Source organism: Taudactylus pleione, unplaced genomic scaffold (genome assembly GCF_031769625.1).
Source record: "Taudactylus pleione unplaced genomic scaffold, aTauple2 ptg000451l, whole genome shotgun sequence".
NCBI lineage: Eukaryota > Metazoa > Chordata > Amphibia > Anura > Myobatrachidae > Taudactylus > Taudactylus pleione.
This window is the reverse complement of record NW_028284853.1, coordinates 8,235,004-8,255,985: the sequence shown is the minus strand read 5'-3', so window position 1 is coordinate 8,255,985 and position 20,982 is coordinate 8,235,004. Positions and strand designations below refer to the sequence as shown.

Sequence of the window (20,982 nt, the reverse complement as noted above, 5' to 3'; positions counted from 1 at the left end):
GACCAAAACCAAATCATTGGAAAAAGCCATTTTCATGATAACTCTGCCTTGTCTTTTATATATAACAAGGATTGTAAACATGTCACATACACTGGAAGTGCCAGACTGATGACAGGCCTGTAAGGCACAAGGTGTAAAATGATAGACCGGTGGTTCTCCTCAGGACCCCACACAGGTCACATTTTCCAGGTCACCCAGCAGGTGCACAGGTGTAGTCATTACTCACTGACACATTTTAAAAGATCCACAGGTGGAGCTAATTATTTCACTTTCGATTCTGTAAGGAGACCTGGAAAACATGCACTGTTTGGGGTCCTGAGGACTGAGTTTGAGAACCTGTGTGATAGATATTTGCCTGAACAACCATTTTTTTTCATCCCATACATTACCAGATTTTCATTCCAACCAAGCTATGTAATATAATAGTGGTACTTCAAGGGTACAGGAGCTTGAGGGGCACGTAAGGGGACCGAAGCTTGTCACAGAGGGGACTAGAACTTGGAGTGCTGTATGGAATCTTGGCGAGCGACATGGAAAACTTCACAAGCCCCCTACCACAAGCCCTCCCTGCAGTGTATAGAAGGAATGGGTATGTAATGCTGGCTGTCGGGATGCCTCCAGTCAAAATACCGATGGTGGCATCCCTTTGGTTGGTATACCGACAGGGGTCAGGTAAGTATACTTACCCTCCCCCATTCTCCCCCTAACCCTCCCTTCTTGTAGCCTAACCCAGCCTGCACCCTAACCCTCCCCATAAGTGCTTAAACCTGTCTCCCCATTAGTGCATAACCCTCCCCCCTAGTGGTGCCTAACCCTAACCACCCCCCAAAAACCTAACGCTAACCCCGCTACACTACATAAACCTAACCCTTCCCCCCTGCGGCTAACACTAAGGGCGCCCCAGACTTACCTTGTTCGGGCTGCCGTCCTTGTGTGTTCTGGCGTTGGGATTAAGGGCCCCATTTACAAACAAATAGTAACCCCTTTAGCGCTCGCTAAAGGGGTTATGCTGCTTTTCTGTATTTAGCAAACTAATCTTAGATTACCGCTGTTTGTACAGCATCGCTCTCGCCATCTTTTAGATGGCGTGAGCGATGTGGGCCCCATTGCCGGCAATGGAGACCCGGTGGTGCCTTTCCAGCTTCAGCGAGCCCTTCCAGGTACTGCTGAGTCTCCCTGTCATGCACATGCGCAGACGGACCGTCACGCATGCGCATGACACTGGAGCCCCGTTGCTGGCATCGTTAGGCAGCCCGGCTGAGGACCTTGCAGAGGACGAGGACTTCGCGGGACCTCATTGGAGGGGGTAAGTATTAGTAAATACCAGTGGAATATTCGTTTGTATCACAGTGATACTAAACGAAAATTGCCGCTAGTATTTCTCTTCGTTTGTAAATGGGGCCCTAAGATAGGCGTCGGTATTTAGATGCCTATCTTAAGTCCCTTGTCTGGCCTCCCCTGTCGGGATTAAGACCGGTGGCATCGCGGCCACTGGTCTCATAACTACATCCCCTATAGAGTCCCTCAGCACCTCGTCTGTGCTGTGTGATGTCCCACCCCACCTCCCCCAACAGGACAGCACACAGAGGCAGTTCCATGCGCTCAAACTTGGTGAAGCAGCTGGAAGCAGGTATGTCATCTACATGCTGGATGAAGGTCTCCACTGCAGCCTCCGGTGACTCAAAATGAATCACACGCATCTTGCGCTTGATTTGTGGGAACACGAAGAAGTCGCAGGGGCCAGATCTAGACTGTACGGTGGATAACCAGGCTCCTGGTCCACGTTCATGGGCCAGAAAATCCACCACTGTCCTGGACCTGTGGGCAGGTGCATTGTCGTGAAGGATAAGGGCACCACAAGTGCACCTGTAACTGGCTTCCAGCACTTGTGACAAGCGACCAACATATCAAACTTTTTCTGCAGTTCCTCAAACACAACATAGCACTCCTTTCACATTTAGGGCCTAGGGTCTGATTCAGAGATGTACTTTCAATGACGACCGTACATCTCTGATGGTTAGGGGTCTGCGTAGGAACCCTACTGCACAAGTGCAGAACAGGTCCTGATTTTATACTCGCAGACCTCCCCAAGCTACAGCATGAGTGACATGCTGCTGCGTGTTGGGGGGTGGAGCAGGGGCGTGGCTGATCACCGTTCCCTGAAACGGGGCGTGTCACCCCCGTTTTTCAGGAGCAACGAGACCAGGGTCTGCGTCAGCAGATGCAGATTCCTGGCCTCTGAAGTGACCAGGACCCAGTTAGGCTGCGGGATCTTCAGCTCCCATAGCCTGACCAAAGGAGCAACCATCGGTCGCAATGGTAGCGATGGTGCTCGCAAATGCAGCAAGGTGTCTGACACTTTTCTGCATTTGAATTAAGATGGATGGAATTGCACAGCTGCTTGTGTGCTGCTCTGAATCAGACCCATAGTTTTTAAGTATATTTGCAGAATGTTTTTGGGGGGTGCCCACAAATATTAGGCATCCCCAGGATTTTAGAAGGAGGGACCGCACATCACTAGTCGTGCCGCCGCAGCGCTGGTCACACCCTCTGCAGCGGCACACGATAGGCCCTTCATACGTTTCAGCTCCAGGTCCATAATCTGGCACTGGTTGTGTGTAACAGTGACATATTATCTTCTAATTATTGCTATTACTGACATGTACTGTTTGCAAATACTGTGAGGAGAGGAGACACGTAATGGATTCTCTATTATGTCAAAATAAAGAGAAATCTGAAAACATGAACTAATTTACTTGCGCCCTGACACCTCAAACATGCCATGTCTCAACAAACAGCCGCTGGCAGAAAGCTGAACATGGGTAAAGCCCTTAATTAGCCACCGTTTGATTGACACACAGACCACTAAACCCTGTAGACACACAGTTGCAGTCAATTACACCTGATTGGGACAACGTACACAGCTTGTGCTGATGACTTTCCAGATTCTGGCAAAGCGCCTGCGGAAAGTGGCACAGCACTTCCAGTAACTGTGTCTGCCAAGCCATGCGTTCCAGCACCGTAAGGCAGCTCAGAAAGCATGGACTGCGAGTAAGCCTGTACACTATTACTCAGCGGCTACATTCAGGAGGAATATGTTTTTAATGGAAACAATAAAAATTAGTATTTTGCATATGTAGGAAGCAGGCTTATACAATTCCCAATTGTTTCCCTCCTCTCTGTCCATTGAAAAGCATTGGCTGCATAAAAAGCTTCTGCCCATTGAAAAGCATTGTATGCATAAAAATCTTCTGGCCATTGATAAGCATTGCCTGCATAAACAGCATCTGCCCAATGAAAAGCATTGGCTGCATAAACAGCGTCTGCCCACTGAAAAGCATTGGTTGCATATACAGGTTCTGCCCATTGAAAAGCATTGGCTGCATATACAGGTTCTGCCCATTGAAAAGCATTGGCTGCATATACAGGTCCTGCCCATTGAAAAGCATTGGCTGCATGAAATTGTATACAATCCATCGCATGTGAAACTTTGTCACGCGTCCAGTGAATTGTTCTCACCTGAACATGCTCACCGCACTGACGAGAAGATTCAGAAACACTGGGATTCACATGAAAACATGACTACATCCCACAATAACTGGCCACATTATTCGGTACACCTTCACATGAATTCACATATCTAAATCAGCCAATCAAGTGTCTGCAACTCAATGCGCAAAAAGTACACATAGGGGCATATCCAATTAGCCGCGGGGTTTCACCCGCGGCTAATTGTCATGCAAAAGTCCCGCGACGCGGGGATTAGCTATTCAATTTAATAGCTATTTCCCCGCGTCATTAGAACGGGACTTCAGCGCGAGAACACACTGATTCCGCAAGAACTACATGAGGTGCGAGGTAAATTCCGAAAGCGGGGACACCCGCGCGTGGAATCCCCGCTAATTGAATTCCCACCAGCGTGACAATTAGCCACTGGGTAAACCCCGCGGCTAATTGGATATGCCACCCAGTCAAGAGGTTCAGTTGTTGCTAAGACCAAACAGCACAGTGGGGAAGAAATGTGATCAAAATGGTTTTGACCGTGGAATGATTGTTGGCGCCTGACAGTGTGGATTGAGTATATCAGAAACGGCTGATCTCCTGGGATTTTCAGTTTCCTGTTCTCAGCTGACATAAGTGGAACTTCTGTTGCCCATCCACTTCAAGGTTTGAAATGCTGTACATTGAGAGATGCTCTTCTGCATTTCACTGGTGTAACACAGATACACACTATGCCGGCACTGTTAGTAGAACACAGTTATACCACCATACACAAAATCTGAGGAAGTGTGCAGTGTGCCCGTGAAACGCGTTGTTACTAAACTTTATGCATACCCAACCCCTATGTGCCATATCTGAAATGGATGGTCGGAATTGGTAACGATACTGCAATTGATAAGATTCCCGCCTTAAATATCCATCGCATTTGTCACAGTCCTGTCAGCTTGAACCATCCTGGCCAGTCTCCTCTCTCACTAACAAAGTTTTGTGCCCACAAGAATGCCGCTCGCTGGATGTGTTTTGTACACAATTCAAGGGGTGAAGGTTTATGGGGGCCCCAGGGCAACTAACTTGTGGGGGCCACTACCACCATTGTCAATAAGATATGCTCGTGATGTTATTAAAAAATATATTGTGTAATTACTCCCAACACCGCAAATGTGTTAGACAAACTGTAATGCCCCCAGTTCACATTATGGCCCTCATTCAGAGCCGTATGCTCTGAGCAGAGCGCACGCTCTGAATGAGGGCCGCCCTCCATAATTATGGAGCGTCCTCCTGGACGCTCGTATAGCTGTGGGTCACCACCCACAGCCTATACGAGCGTGCAGTTTGATGGCCGCGATGGTCTTGACCATCGCGACTGCGAGCCGGAGCCTGCGGTTCAGTTTTTCAAACGCAAGGCCCGGAGTGATTTTGCCTCTATCAGAGCCAAAATCACTCCCACTGACATCACTAGTGATGTCAGTGGGCCGGCTTCTGACGGTAGGCGTTCCCTTGGGAACGCCCCCGTCAGGGAGGCACGCCCCCGGCACGCCCACCAAAGGGGGCGTGCTGTCAATCAACATCGACAGCACGCCCCCTTTGATCAGACACAACGAGCGAAGGAAAGTCCTTCGCTTGTCGCGTCTGGCGCATGCGCACGACGGAGCTCCCGCCATCGTGCGAATGCGCAGTGCACAACATCGACCCACTTGCGAGCGGACAGCCGCTTGCGAGTGGGTCTGAATCAGGCCCTAGGTCCCAGTGCACCCGGGCTGGTGATGTAGCTATGTGTGACGCCTAACTCCCAAGTGTGTGGAGGCCCATGGGCAACCGGCCGCCCTGATGTTAGTTTGACACTGGAATTTAGCACCAACTATCATTCCGCCATCAAAGCCACATTTCTTCCCCACTCTGGTGTTTGGTCTGAATAACAACTAAACCTCTTGACCATGTCTGCATGTTTTTTTGCATAGCGCTGTTGCCACGTGATTTTTCTATTACATATGTGCATTAACGAGCAGACATACACCTAATAAAGTGGACCCTGAGTGTATAAATAAATATTATTAATAATAATAATGACAATAATGTCTAATGTTTGGTCAGAATTAAATATGTTTGACAGTTAGGAGCCAGCGATTTAGTGAGGGAAAAATCTGTGAGCTGTACAAAATTCACAGGTGGTGATTCAATTCCAGGTGATGATTCAATTCCAGGTGATGACGGCAACCAGCAACATCTTTCTCCTCACCAGGGCTGTCTTAACAGCAATGTGGGCCCTGGGCAAGCAATGCACTGGGGCCCCTACCCACCCCATTCACTGGAAAAACATCCATTCCCAAATCCAATGCCCAGTCAGAGACCATGTCGCGGAAAACAGCCTGGCTCTGTCTTACCTGCTTGGTCGGGAGGCAGTGGCTCGCCTGGCTGAGGAGTCCTGACCCACCTGACTCCTGAGAACTCGGAGGCGACGACAGAACGGACAAATCCTCCAGTGATCAGATTCAGTCCGGCACCAGACACGCGGCAGGTGGCTGAGCAGCACACTCGAAGGAGCCAGTAGCAGCTGGCCTGGGCGAAGCTGCTGCTGCTGGTCGCGCATCAAGACAACCAATCAGCAGTCGTCTCTCAGAGAAACTATCTGACTGGAGTTGGCGGAAGTCATAGACAGGACAGTGTAACGGGATGGTGAGTACTCGTCAACCACGGAGGGGGGGGGGTCGCTCGTCGCGGGGGGGGAGGGCTGGCAGATCTGGACACAGTACTTGAAAAAAAAAATGTACCAACTGGCCGCGGCTAGGGGGGGCTGGCGGGTCCCTTGAAGCTTAGGGCCCTTGGGCAACTGCCCAATAAGCCCAATGGAAGAGACGACCCTGGTCCTCACACCCCATAGAGGAGCACAGGAAAACTAGCAATGTTCATCCTACTGTAAAAGGCAAATACGTGCGCAGCTGCACATTGCGGAGATGTTCGGCAGCACATCACCTGCGATTGTCCCCATAAGATCTATGGGCCTGGTTCAGAGATGCACCCGATGGTTAACGCACATATCCGAATGACAGGCAGAAGCGTTTGGGGGGGCATTGCAAGGGCAGGGACAGCCTCCGTTCTCAGAAACGTGGGGGTGCAGCCCCCATTTCCTGGGAGTACTGAGGACAGGGTCTGCGTCATCCTCGGTTTGCAAGCCGCTAGGACCCCGTTACGCTGCGGTAAGCTTCAGCTCCCGCAGCCTGGCCAAAGGGACAGCCATTGCGACCGATTATCGCGATTGTTCCGATGGTGATCCCAGGCTACAACCTCAGTCGCACCACTGGGATTGCAGATGCAGCAAGAAAGGGGGTGTCTGTTTCCAAAAGACACCTCCTGCTGCATTTGAGATGTACGGAATTGTACAGCCGCTTGTGTGCGCCTCTGCAGTTCCGTCCATCTTTGAATGAGGCCCTATGTACATTGGCATATGTGGCTATTTAAAATAGCTGGTGTGACTGATTTCCTTTTACATGACTTCCGCATTGCACAGCACAGGAGAGGTAGGCGGCGGCAGCTGCTACTGTAACACAGTTATTAGATGTCATGGTGACTGGTATTTTGTCTTTAAGGCTTCCCATTGCAAGTCATTTATAATTTATTACCATTTATTTAATCAATTAGCTGTGAAACTAGATTTGATTAGTAATTAAATGAAAGTAAAAGTGCAAGTTCAGTTGGTATGGGCTCTTAACTGTAATCCTCAAGTAGCATCGACAGGTCATGTTTTCATGAATTCTTCTATCATGCACAGGTGAGTTAATATATTTAGCTGAATCAATCATTATCCCACCTATATTCAGGGTTTCTGTCTGTGGGAACATGTCCTGCTAGTGGTACTAGAGTTGAGACGTGAATCGCTCCAAATACAGCAGACGTAATAGTGGCACAAGGAAGTGAAGGCTGTAGATGAAGGTTTCTCCCAAAGCAATACCTTAAGTAAACCATCATTAATGATACAAGTCCATTCATCAGTTCTGTCTCCCCATGGCCCATGTAACCAGATGCAACCTGGCGCCAAAATGCTATAAGCTCACACTGAACATTAGCTCCCGACCTAAGGCCTCAGTGCTAGTCCTGGGGAGGGAACCTCATATTTTCTTTATGATGGGGGGGGGGGGGTAAGAAAAGGGATGTGCAAAACAGAGAACCCCTTTAAAGGATAAAAAGATTATGTAAAATATGCAGATCCAAAGGGAGTCCTATTCCAGATCTAACCATGTGTTAGCTGCACTCTCTACCAGGGTGTATCTAATACGGCTTTCACACCAAAGTCAGAGGTCCGACCCAGGTTTTTTTAACACTGTTTTAAGCCGTGTTAGAGCTTCTCACATCCCTTTCCCACTGCAACTTCGACCCGGGTTATTCTCGTGTCAGCCCTGCAAAACAGTGTATGTCAAAGAAGAGGTCATCAAAAGTGGGTGGTGACTGCTCCACAGCAGCCAATCAGCTAATTTTTGTGATGACCTGGGTCAAATTACCCAGTTTCTGCCTTTCACACTGCAGCAGAGCCGGATCGGTCCTGGGTATATGCCTGGGCTCGATCAGGGTGGAGATCCCAGGACACACAACCTGGTTTGACCCTTTCACACCAAGCCAGGACCCGTGTTGCCACGGCAATATCCCGGGTCAGAGGCTTGGTCTGAAAGGGGTATTGCACTCACCACTCCTGCAGAGTTTCTATCTTCAGAGGGATCTAGACAGTCCTCTAGATACGCTCAGCACCCATTGCTACATCATATGTCTACGTCACTGGCACATATGGCCACCAGGTGTGTTAGCCAGTGGCATAGCGGGTAAAATAAAAGTAAAATCAGGGGTCTTATCCCACTCTTAGCTTTCACTCTCCCTCCAATCAGTTCTGCAGTATTATACCCCTTTTCCACCTAAATTCCGGGTCTGACCTGGAGTTGGAACAAAGTTCCTATCCGGATCAGACCCGGAATTTTGCCGGCGCCGACTCGGGATATTCCCGAGTCAGCGCCGCTCACACCGCAGTCGGGTCTGCATAGACCCGGCTTTTGCGGAGTGAAAGTGGTCGCTTGGAGATGACGTCATCTCCAAGCGCCACTGAAGCCAGACCAATCAGCCGGCTAGCAGCGCACTCCAGGTCATCGTGACCCGGAGTGCGCTGTTCTCACAGCAAGGTTTCAGGGGCTACGCCCGTGTTAAACTCTGCTAGTTACCTGGGTTGGATTGCCGGGTCACTCGACCCGGCGATCCAACTCTCTCCCCTTTTACACCAGGGAGCTGCCCAGGTTAACCCTTCAAAAACCTGGGTATTAGCTCCGGTGTAAAAGGGGTATTATGGGAATTATGTCTATTACACAGGACGCTACCTGCTTCATAAGCTACAGGACCAGGAGTAATGTCCTGAAAAATACTGGGTCATGGGTGCCCATTAACGAAGCTGAACTGAAAGAGGTGAAAGCTATTAAAATGTACTGAGGGAGCAGTCTTCAATAGGGGCTAAGAGGATGGCAGTCATCACACAAAGGCAGGATGGGGAACACTTATCAAATGAAATGAAATAATAGTTCATTAGATTAATTATTCGATTATAATATATCTGATCACATTGTGCTGTATGGATAACTAAAATTAATTCCAATTATCAACACTAAATTATGTCCAGATGATCCCTGATGCTGTCACTTCTAATACAGCACTTTTATTACATGATGTTAACACAACAGCTGCCATTAATTTATATCAGTTTGGCAGAATTCTATTTTTTTAATGTGGTTTTTATTTTATTTTTCTGTAAGTGGCGATTTTACAATAATGCATTTTTCCTCCGATATATTTCATTACTATGGGTGCTCGTTGATGATCACGCTTGCGTAAAAAACATATAAATCGTTTTCTTTGGGGGGAGGATATAATGGAGCGAGGGGTTTGGAGTTTTGCAATGGTGCCCCCCCCCCACTATTGTTGGCTTACACGAGAAGGTACACCCAAGTACCTAATGAAGTACTATAGAAATTCTCCAGTTTACATTCAACTGAAGAATTTGCTGCAAGGCTGGAAAGTTGAGTTCCCTGACCTGGAGGCCGCCAGACAGGAAACATGAAGTTGTATCCAAGGCTAGGCTTTATAGGACACAGGAGAACACAGTAATTGGCCTTCCCATTTTTCACTTTCTCTTAACGTGACAGCACTTAAAAGATGCCTCCAGCTTTCCAGCTCCCCGGCCGTTCCAGCATTTGGTGACCTTTCAGAGAAAACATTTAACAATTCGGCTACGGAAGAGGGCACCAAAATTTAAACTCCTGAACCAGTGCCCAGACACCTCCTTGTGTTTTTATTTGTTGTCTATGTTCAGCGTGTTGTGAGCAAGTGAAAGTCTGATGAGTTCCCAATACTCCACAATACAGAGCTGTGTTGGCCAGCGTGGGGCTGGAGCATCCTGTCCTCCTGCTTCCTGAGGCCGGATAGGATGCCTGCATTCTGTTTCCGCAGATCCCCCTGGACACAGGACTGCGACCTTATCTACCGGAAAACCTGGCCCAGATAAGGCACAGGAGCCAGGAGGGGAGAGTGAAGTGAGGGAACAGTATACCAGGGGACAGCAATTCTCACTTCACAGGAACCACTTGGTGATTAGGAGTTTGTGATGTACACATAATTCAATAATGAATATATAAATCCCTCACTGACAAAGTTTTAACTCACGCACTGAAATTGCATCGGTAACATAAACACTATATTTTGTAAGGTTTACTTTAATATTTATTAAATTGTTCAGTAAAGATTTTGGGCACCAAATACTCTGCACAAAGACCGTAGGCCAGGGGTGGCCAGGCTTTTAGGCTCGGTGATCTACTTTTAAAGTTAAAAACCTTTTGTGCTCTACCAAGTCCAAAAAGGGGGGCGTGACCTCACAGCAAGGGGCATGGGGTCTGTTCTGCCGAAATCACACATAGTATCCCTGATTCAAATTACGCTAGATAGTAGCACAATCTTATTCACATTACACCACATAGGGGGGTATTCAAATGCCATGCCGGAGCAATTCAATTAGCGGGGATTACCCCACAGGCGAATCCAAGCAGTCGGACTGAACCTCGCAGCTCATGGAGGTGCGAGGTAAAGTCTGCGGAAAAACCACCATATAGGGTTCACGCGTGGGGAAAAAAAACATTGATTCTGCAGTTTACGCGGAATCAGTGGGTTTCCTCTCCTGAATCCCGATTTTTCGGCACAGGAAAAGGCTATTTAATTGAATAGCCTTCCTCCTCGTTGCGGGGATTTTGGACGGTAATCAGTCGCAGGGGAAACCCTGCAGCTAATTGAATACCCCCCATAGTAATGTCCCTTATTCACCTTACAAGAGACAGTAGTGCCCGTTATACACAATGCCGACAGTAGTGTCCCTTATGCAATGGCCAATGTAGTAGTGCCCCTTATGCAATGCCCCTAGTAGTAGAGCCCCTTATGCAATGCCCCTAGGAGTAGTGCCCCTTATGCAGTAGCGCCCATTATGCAGTGCTCCCAGTAGTAGTGCCCCTTACACATAAGAGACACACATACACAACACTATACTTACCTGAATCCCCAGTCCTGCACCCGCCGCCATCTTCCTCCAGCTCGGCACCATGTGGGAGATGCCATGAAGTCTCAGCGCATTGCGCCGGCCCCTGGTGCAGCAGCCAATAAGAATCTGCCTGACTCTTTTTGGCTACTGCTGGCTGCTCCCGGACGTCCACCGCGATCGACTGGTCTCGTGTCCGCGATCAACGTTTTGGCCATCCCTGCCCTATGCAGTGCAGCAGGTTGGGAGCAGCCATCTTGGTTGCTCTGAGGACTAATAAATTAAACATATTAAAATGTATTCATTTTATTTATTTTTTTATAACATTTTTTTTTCTATTTGTAAGCTAGGTCTGGTCCAAGCCCACTCAGATTTCCTGGAATACATTGCCTGTCATTGTGCATTACTCATGAGATAAGAGACTCAGGGGGACATGTATCAAGCCTTAGAGAGAGATAACGTAGAGAAGTCACCAAAGCAACCAATCAGCTTCTAACTGTCATTTATTCTAGCACAATCTATGAAAAGACAGCTAGAAGCTGATTGGCTGCAACTTCTCCACTGTATCTCTCTCCAAGGCTTGATACATCTTGCCTTCATAGGGAGCTATTCACTTCAGTGCGCTGTGTGGTCGGAGAATGCCAGTTATCGCACCTTAACAAGAGTGTTAAGGCGCGGTAACCACCATTCTCTGTGTTAGCTCCGCACTAAGCAGAAAAACAGCTGCGCGCCCGGCACTTTGGTCGGATTTCTCCTCGCATCCCCAGGGGGGTATGAGAAAAAATCCTTAGCCCACCCAAACAGCGCACTGAATTGAATAGCCGCACCCGGTACTATTCAATTCGCGTTGAATTGAATCGCCCCCATAGAGGCAAATTTCTCGATGTTTCAGTGCTCTCCAGATCGAACACCCTACTCCCTACAGGTACTTCCAAGACAGGGTCCGCAGACTGAAATACCCTTTTTAAACATGCACCGATTTGCCTTGTTTTATACCGAGGCCAATGCTGGCAGGTTATCGTGGTGGACATGACTGGGTGTAGTGTTTCCGCTAGGCTGTTTCAGTGTGGCGCCGCCCCCTGAACGATTTGAAAGCGCACGGCATCTGTTCACACTGCGGTGGGGAGTTTGGGGGGCAGCCTAGCATCTCTGTGAGTGCTGTGCACACCCTCTACAGTGATAAAAAGGGGGCGTGTCTCACGGCCACACCCCTTTTTCAGGGTGGCCACGCACTGAAGTGCCCTTTTTCGACAGACGCCCTGTCCCCTGCCTGCTCTAGCATGAACACTATGGGTGACCTGTGAACACACAAAGCGCCAAGGCGGAGGGAGTCCAATTATGAAAGCGTAAATCATGCATAAATGGCTGATTCCACATAGTTTAGGTATCGGGGCTATTTAAGAAATGCCTAACACAGGAGATGTCACAGATAACTCCTGCATTAGGTATACTAACACTGTCGACTGCATTATTCTCAATGGGGACAGCAGTCTGAGACGAGTACCAAGCACCAATATGTTTATTTTCTTGGAGCTTGGCTCTGATATATAACACATTCTGAGGAGTACGTTAGCTTACGAATACATATTATATGATATGGGGCATTCCAGTCTTCTTGCCAAATGTCATCATATTCTATTTGCATTGCATGAATAAATGTACACATAGGCTACACACAAATACTAACTTAGTATAGGCTACAAATTACACTGTAGAGCAGGGATGGGGAACCTCAGGCCTGGGGGCCGTATAAGGCCCCTGGAATCATTTGGTCTGGCTCTCTGAGCTTTTTTCTCTGCTAGCCTCATCTGGCTAGTAGGGTGCCTAGAATGGCCCCCTGCAGCCCGAATCTATGCAGCAGTGCCGCCTGGGGCGTCCTTAGGACGCTTCAGACGGTCACATCGCTGCCCTTACAGCTCCAACAGATACATTGCTGTAATCACTGGCGATGGTATCCGCACCCCAGTGTGACATCACACGAAGGGGGCGTGGCCTGAACCGGGTCCACGAATAATGTTTTATATATCAAAATGGCCCTCAGCAGAAAACAAGGTTCCCCACCCCTGCTGTATAGTAATAAATGTACTAGTGTAAATGGAGGGCTTTGCTTTGCCATCCTGTGGATATTAATATTACTGCAATTATTGCATTTATTTTACTTACTACTGGAAAATGTGCCTCGGCTCAGCAAAATATTTCCTGCACTTATAAACCTTCTTCCCTGACCCCTAAAACACAGCAACAAATGTACCAGCTCATAGTGAATGGCTAGAACTGGCTGCCTGTGTGTGTAGGCGGCAGAGGTACTTTAAATCGTTGAAAGCGCTAACAGTCCATAGATGATGGGATTGAAAATTAGATGGAGTCAGCTGAAAGCCTAATCCTATTCCAACCGTAACACTTAATTACCAGCAGATCTATGGCAGCACAGTTATCATTGCCTTGCTAAGTATGTCATTTTGACTTTAGCCTCTAGAAAATGCGTACAGTCAACACCAGCTGAATATATATCAGTGCCAGGCAGAACTGGAATAAGAGCAAAATTGAGGGAGATAAGGATGTAGCATGTGATGCTATGGGAGTACGACTTGGGAAATAGACATCGAGAAAGAGAGAGACAGAGAGGAATCGGAGCTGGTGACTACGGAAGTGAGAGGGAAACGCAAAGGAGATATAGCAAGAAAGAGGGAATATCAAAGATACCATGAGGAGGATAAAAATTATAGGCTGAGAGGGTAACATGGAGAGCAGGAAAACACAATGAGTGGAGAATTTCTGGTATGTTTGGTACCATAACTCACAATAATACCAACCATTCAATGTTCTCCAGGGCATATTATAGACATAATTGAGAAATTAAAAATCAGGACAATTGAGAGACCTTAAGTTTGCCCAGGCCATAAAATCCTTTCCCCTATTCGTCCTTGTGGTCCTATGCCCTGATATGCCGAGAAGGAAGGGGGAAGGTACAAAGTACTTGGGCCTTCATCGTGTCCCAGTGGTGGCCCATTATAACAGGGAACAAAAATGGTAAATGCCCATGACCCCAGTTTTGGCCCTTTCCAAATAGGACAATAAGCAGGGAGAAAACCAGACACATGACCGTGTGAACTAATACTGTAGCTTCCTATTGGTCTGGGTGGTCACCTCACTCCCACATGCTGCGTGCTCGGCCTAGGGAGGCCATGAAGCCTCTGCCCGAGTTTCCGCTCAGCAGCATTGCCTGTGCCCACTGATTCGTGCCAGGAGTATGAATGAAAGGAAAATATGCATTGTGACCCCTGGGCACATTGACACACCAACTGTACCCATCTTCCCCCAACATCCAGACTAAAAACATGGTGAGATAGAGAGGGAGAACAATACTCATTTTTCCTGGACAGAGGGAAAATGAGAAATCTGTACTGTAAGAGACAGAGCAGATCATATCCCTGGCATAAAGGTAATCATCAGCAGGTCTTACTATTAAAGACCGGGAACCTCATTATGTTAAATGGAAATATGTGCAGTGCTAAAGAATCTCTCGGACCACAGATAAACCACATATGATGGAAACACAGCCGGGGCATCAGTGTTAGCAGATGTTGGTGGTACTGGCAGATCATACTGTAGAACAGGGGCCTTTAACCCAACATGGGTCACAAACTCCATGAAGTCATTAAAATGCCCCGTACACCAAATAGGAAAATCTTCTGTAGATCGGCCAGACCTATGGGTAGCCAAGATGGACAAATGCCGCCATCGAAACGCATGGTCACATGGTAGGTTATTAAATCAGTTGGCGGATGACCCCATACAAATACAATAACTATTCATCCGTCGGCCGGATCCAACTAACTTTAATCAAATTTTTCTCTGGCATAATGCCTTCAAAGGTCCCCAAATGTGGCAATACCAGGCATATAACAAAAATGTTCTATTCTTAATTGTATTGTAATATCATTTTGTAAAAATCCCCAAATACCAATTAGTTGTAAATAATAAAAATATATAATTAGATAATTGTAAAAATAAACCCACAGGCATGATATATATATATATATATATATATATATATATATATACATATATATATATATACATATATATTTATACACACACACACACACACTCACACACATACACCATGTAGTAACAAGCCCCGCCACTCCAAGTCACAAAAGTAATGCCTCGCTCTGGTGCCCTCATAACATGCCGATTAATGAAGAGAGGCGGCACTCAGAGACTTTCTCGCGAATGGTGAACCCTATGCCAGGGTAATTTTATTGGTCAACGTTTCGGGGACCGAATCCCTTTCCTCAGGACAACAACTTGTCCTGAGCAAGGGGATTCGGTCCCTGAAACGTTGACCAATAAAATTACCCTGGCATAGGGTTCACCATTCGAGAGAAAGTCTCTGAGTGCCGCCTCTCTTCATTCATTGGCATATTATATTATATTAATATATATATATATATATATATATATATATATATATATAAAAAACTTCTATACGGGATCAATTTTTTCCAGAAACATATTTAGGCTGATCACTATTACAGCCAATATTCCAAGATATGCCGGTAGTATCCAATCTTGGCGTCTCAAATATGTATAATTACCCACAACCACCATCACCCAAATCATAACCTGGAGCTGCGCAGCATAATGTGGGTTGTAGTTATTTTACACTAAAGTGATAAAAGGTTTATGGCAGCCACAAGAACTATGATACATTCAATTAAACAGTCTAGATACAACACCACCCCCTCACCTGGCTTCATTACTGGAACTAAAAGGCAGCTTAATTAAACCTCCACAGAGGCCAATGTGTAGCCTATGAAACATCACATATATAATAACACAATACTACTGATCATCTGTCACCGGCAGATGAAATAATCAGTAAGCCCCAGAGAGAATTGGTTATTTTATTTTTTTTGTGGGGGGGGTTGAAAATGACTGGGATACATTACACACACCAAATACATGCAACAGCTAATGCACCTACATATAAGAGGACATGTGCAACTGCAGAGACCATGCATGATATTTATCACAGAGTGCAGTGTGTCCGCAGTACATATGTATGTAAAATGTGTGTGAGATCCATATGTATGGAGTGTGTGCACTGACTGAGAGATGATCAGTGGTTATATACAGATTAATATGCTCCGAGAAACCATTACAATGGCTGATCCATCACAGAAATAATAATGATAATTAGTATCAGTCTACAGGGAAGACCTGGGATGGGTAGAATAAGCCCAGGCACATATACATTATATATAGTGCATCTCTATGACCTTGCTCCCTGCCATCAGGGTACTTACCGGCCCCGGGAAGCAGCAAGAGCAGCAGAAGGAAGCGGATCATCCTGGGGCCATGGAGCTCAGCTGCAGCTCGGGTTGCGGGCAGTGCCAGGCACGGGCAGTGGGTACCGCGGTGCTCGGCGTCAGATCCCCCTCCTGCACCCCGCGGTCACGGCGGCAGCAGCAGTACCGATCTGCTCCCCCTGTGAAAGTCGGGGAGCGCGCCTGTCAGGGGGCGGCACCGGGCAGCACATGTTCGGGTCACCCCGCTGCCCAGCTCCGGCTCACACACACACTGGTGTCACTTGTAGCTGCTCCGTCTCTCCTCCTCCTTCCCTGCACTGTACAGTGTACACTGGGATCTTCTTGCATCACTTGTATGGGGGGTGGCTCCAGCCCAACTGGGGGACTACAGCACCCCCTCCCCACACCGAGGTAACTAGAAGGCTACACAGCACCCCACACACAGGGATAACAAGAATATACACAGCACCCCCACACACACAGGAATGACTAGGGCTACACAACACCCTCACACACATACAGTGGTATCTGGGGGCTACACAACCCCCCCCCCCCCACACACAGGCATGACTGGGGGCTACCCAGCACCCCCACACACATACAGTGGTACCTGGGGGCTACACAGCACCCTCACACACTAATACAGTGGTACCTGGGGGCTACACAGCACCCCCACACACACTCAGGCATGGCTGGGGGGTACACAGCACCCCCACACACACATACAGTGGTACCTGGGGGCTACACAGCACCCCCCCCCCCACACACACAGGCATGACTGGGGGCTACACAGCACCCACACACACAAACAGTGGTAAGTGGGGGCTACACAGCACCACTTCCAGATGTTACATACACATACTATTACCATTCCCCTCATGGATAACTAGGCAATACACAGCATTGTATCTGGGAGCCAATGTGTATGTTTTTTCATTGGTCAAACACGCCCCATCGCCAGAAATTAAAAATCTTGTATAGTGTGTCTCGAGTTGAAAAAGGTTGAATATCACCATAGAGGTAATCACCCCAGATGTTATACACACTATTTATTACCACTCTCCACAGGAGTAACTGGGAGCTGCACACTATCACCTCCAGATGTTACATACACACTCCCCCCCCCCCCCCAGGAACAACTGGGGGATACACATACACCCCCACCCCCAGGAACAACTGGGGAATACACACACACACACACACACACACACACACACACACACACACACCCCCGCCCCCAGGAACAACTGGGGAATACACATAATCCCCAGATGTTACATACACTATTACCACTCCCCATAGAGGTAACTGGGAGCTGCCCAGCATCTCCCCAAATATTACATTACACACACACACTATTACCACTACCCACAAGAGTAACTGGGAGCTGCACATTATTACCTCCAGATGTTACATCGATACTATTACCCCCCCCAGAATAACAGGGACCTATACTGCATTGCCCCAGCTGTTTCATACAGACACCATTAAATAGCCCCTGCAAACACACAAGAGTAAGTTGCACTCTACCCCCAGATTTTACAGTCACACCCCAATTACACAGGCAAACATGATATTGGGGGTGGTTGGAGTGGTAACTCCCCTCCCCAGCCCACAACATGACCACAATAGAAATAGTAATATGATAAATATTTACTAGTGCTACATGTTCTCAGTATCACAAATTAAATTTCTACTTCAGGGTCCATAGGGTATCCACAGGATACCTTGGGGTATAGGTGTGACGTCAGTCGCAGGGCACCAAAGAGTTAAGCTTTCAGCCTCCCAGGATGCACTAGGTCCCCCTCCTATACCCCGCCCCCGGGCCAAGGCACCTCAGTTTAGTTTGGTGCCCGGCCGGAGTCGGGTGCACCTGTTGGAGTGGGGGCTAGAAGAGCCCCTGAAGCTTTTTCTTCATGCAGCTGTGGCTGCACATCTGGATGAACAGCATGGACAGTCAGTCCTGACGTCCATGCTGTCTTCCCTACACCCCGCCGGTACCAGAACGCCGGTACTGATCCGGGGATGCTGGTGGGCGTCTGGGGTCACAGCTAGCGGTGACCCCAGATGCTCCGGACCATGGCCGGATTCAAGGGGGACAGAGGTAAGCAGCGGGGTCCCGCGGTGGGTCCCCGCTGATCACATGGTCCTAAGTCCCCAGGCAGGGGGCTCCCTGGGGACTGGCTGCAGCGTGGAGCCAGGCGACCAACCTGCGCTTCCACTACCCCCTGGGACAGCGGACCGCAGCAGAGCGGTAGCGCTGCGGCGTCCCAGGGGTTAAATGCATGCCAGGGGAGCGCGCCTTCCCTGTCTCACAGCCGGCGCCTCCCCCGCTGCACACAGCCCTCTCTGCATGCTGCCGACTGGTCCTGTGGCAGCGCTCCTCCCCCAGGCCAGCCTCCTCTCTGCTCCTCGGCGGCCATCTTCTCCAGAACGCATGGTGAACGCTGCTGGAAGCGCTGGACGGAAGCATCGTGGTCTGGGTCCCCCCGCATACCTCTCCTCCGCTGTGGCTCAGGTCTGTGTATGCAGCGCTGTGTCCTACCAGGCCCTGTGTCTGTGTAGTTGAGTAATCAGCGCTGTTAGTGCAGGAATTGTTATTTCTCTGCATTGTATGTGACTGTGCTAGCGCTGCCTGTAACTTTTCTTCTCTAAACTGTCAGCTTTATTACTGTCCCTGTTCTTCTGCTAAAGCCCTTGCGGTGCGGTGCGGTGCTGCAGGGTGGTCTCTCGCCTATTTAATACTTAATTGGTGAGAGAGGTCACATACGTGGTGCCATCATGTCTGAAAGTGATTTTCCCCTCCGGCTACAGTGTACCACGTGCAAAGTACCGTTAGCGGAGGGGGAGGGTAGCGCGGAGGGCCTTTGCCGGCAGTGTTTGTCCATGGCGCGGCCTATTACGGTTACAGCACCGGTACAGGAGCTGCCCTGGGCTTGTTTCGCTCAGGCGTTAACAGCTTTAGTGGGCCAGTTAGCTCCGCAGCCCGCGTTTACTCCGATGGGTTTGTCCCAGCAGTCTGTGGTGTCGTCACCCATGCAGGGGTTCCCACGACAATTGGTGGTACCCCACAGTCTCCCTATTTCCCCGCTCCCGGGTTCTCAGGAGCCAGCGTGGGTTAACTCCCTGACGAGTTCTGTACAGCACTTGTCGGATGTGTTGCAAGGGGAGTCTGTGATGCGGCCTCATAAAAGGCCGGTGGCGTCTCTGTCCGCTCCTTATGAGGATGACGAAGGGACGTCTGATGATGGGGAGATTCTGGATCCTTACGATCAGGAACCTCTCCATACTAAGGACGCTGATGCTAAGTCCAAAGTATATATTCCTGGACTTATTCGGGCGGTCCGCACAGCCTTGGTGATTGAGGACGAAGTTCCCCCAGCGGCTAAATCTAAGTATGCCTTTTTCAAAGATGTGAAGGGCGATGCCACAGTCTTTCCTCTTTCGGGTCAGTTGGTGGACCATTTAGAGGAGGCGTGGAAACAACCTGGCAAAAGATACCAGCCGCAGAGACGCCTGGCGGTGGCTTATCCGTTCGCGGATAATTATTTTGCTAAGTGGGAATCCCCTCCACAGGTGGATTCTCACGTGACCCGTCTTGTCCGTAGTGCCACATTGCCGATGCCATCCATGTCCTCCCTTAAGGATGCTACGGACCGCAAGGTAGAAATCTGCCTGAAGTCCGCTTATTCCCTTGCAGGGGGGGCAGCACGGCCGGCTATGGCCATTTGCTGGGTTGCCAGAGCGATGGAGCGCTGGGCGGATTCATTAGAGGCTTCTTTTGAATCCGACTGTCCGGCCGAACAGGCAGAGTTGATTGGCAATCTCCGTGATTCGGCCACCTACATCAACGAGGCGGCTCTAGACATTAGTACTCTGGTGTCTAGAATTTCTTCAGCAGCCGTAGCTGCTCGTCGCACCTTGTGGCTGCGATCCTGGAAGGCGGACGCAGATTCCAAGAAAGGTCTGGAAGCGTTGCCGTTTACCGGAGAAGTTCTCTTCGGTCCGGATCTGGATAAGATTGTGGCCACGCTGGCGGCAGCCAAATCTGCTTGTCTCCCGTCGGCCGCTGCTCCTTCTGGTTCGGGACCATCGTCCTTTCGGTCATCTAGGGCCCAGGGCAGGCCCAAACCACAGTCGTTTCCTCGACAGGCTGGCCCTAAGAAATCGGTCAAGCCCCGGAAACAGGCATGGAGTACCAGACGTCCGGCCCCCAAGCCAGATGACAAGCCTGCGGCCTGACGGTCCGGGCCTCCCTTTGGGGGATCCCAGGGTGGGAGGCCGCCTGCTACAGTTCGCCCAGTGTTGGTCGACCACTACGACAGACACTTGGGTTCTGGAGGTGGTTTCCCACGGATACGCCCTCTCCTTCCGGCACAGACCCCCGGCTCGCTTCTTCACCACGGGTCTTCCATCAGACCGGAACAAGGCTACGGAGCTGCGGAAGGTATTGCACACTATGCTCCAGGCTGGAGTTATAGTGCCTGTTCCATTCTCCCAGAGGGGCCAGGGTTTCTATTCAAATCTATTTTTGGTACAGAAACCCAATGGGTCATATCGTCCGATTCTCAACCTCAAAGCACTCAACAAGTCTTTGCGGGTTCCGAAGTTTCGGATGGA

At 49.0% G+C, this 20,982-nt stretch overlaps 1 protein-coding gene across 1 annotated transcript in view; it reads right to left on the bottom strand.

The window, feature by feature from the left end:
- The window catches only part of LOC148505563 (uncharacterized), a 48,593-nt gene extending 31,972 nt beyond the window's left edge, over positions 1–16,621 (bottom strand). Inside the window, exon 1 of the mRNA XM_088448207.1 lies at positions 16,360–16,621. Coding sequence (XP_088304333.1) covers positions 16,360–16,402 — 43 coding nt within the window. The 5' untranslated portion in view covers positions 16,403–16,621. The remainder of the gene's footprint in view (positions 1–16,359) is intronic.
- Between the last annotated feature and the right edge of the window lie 4,361 nt (positions 16,622–20,982).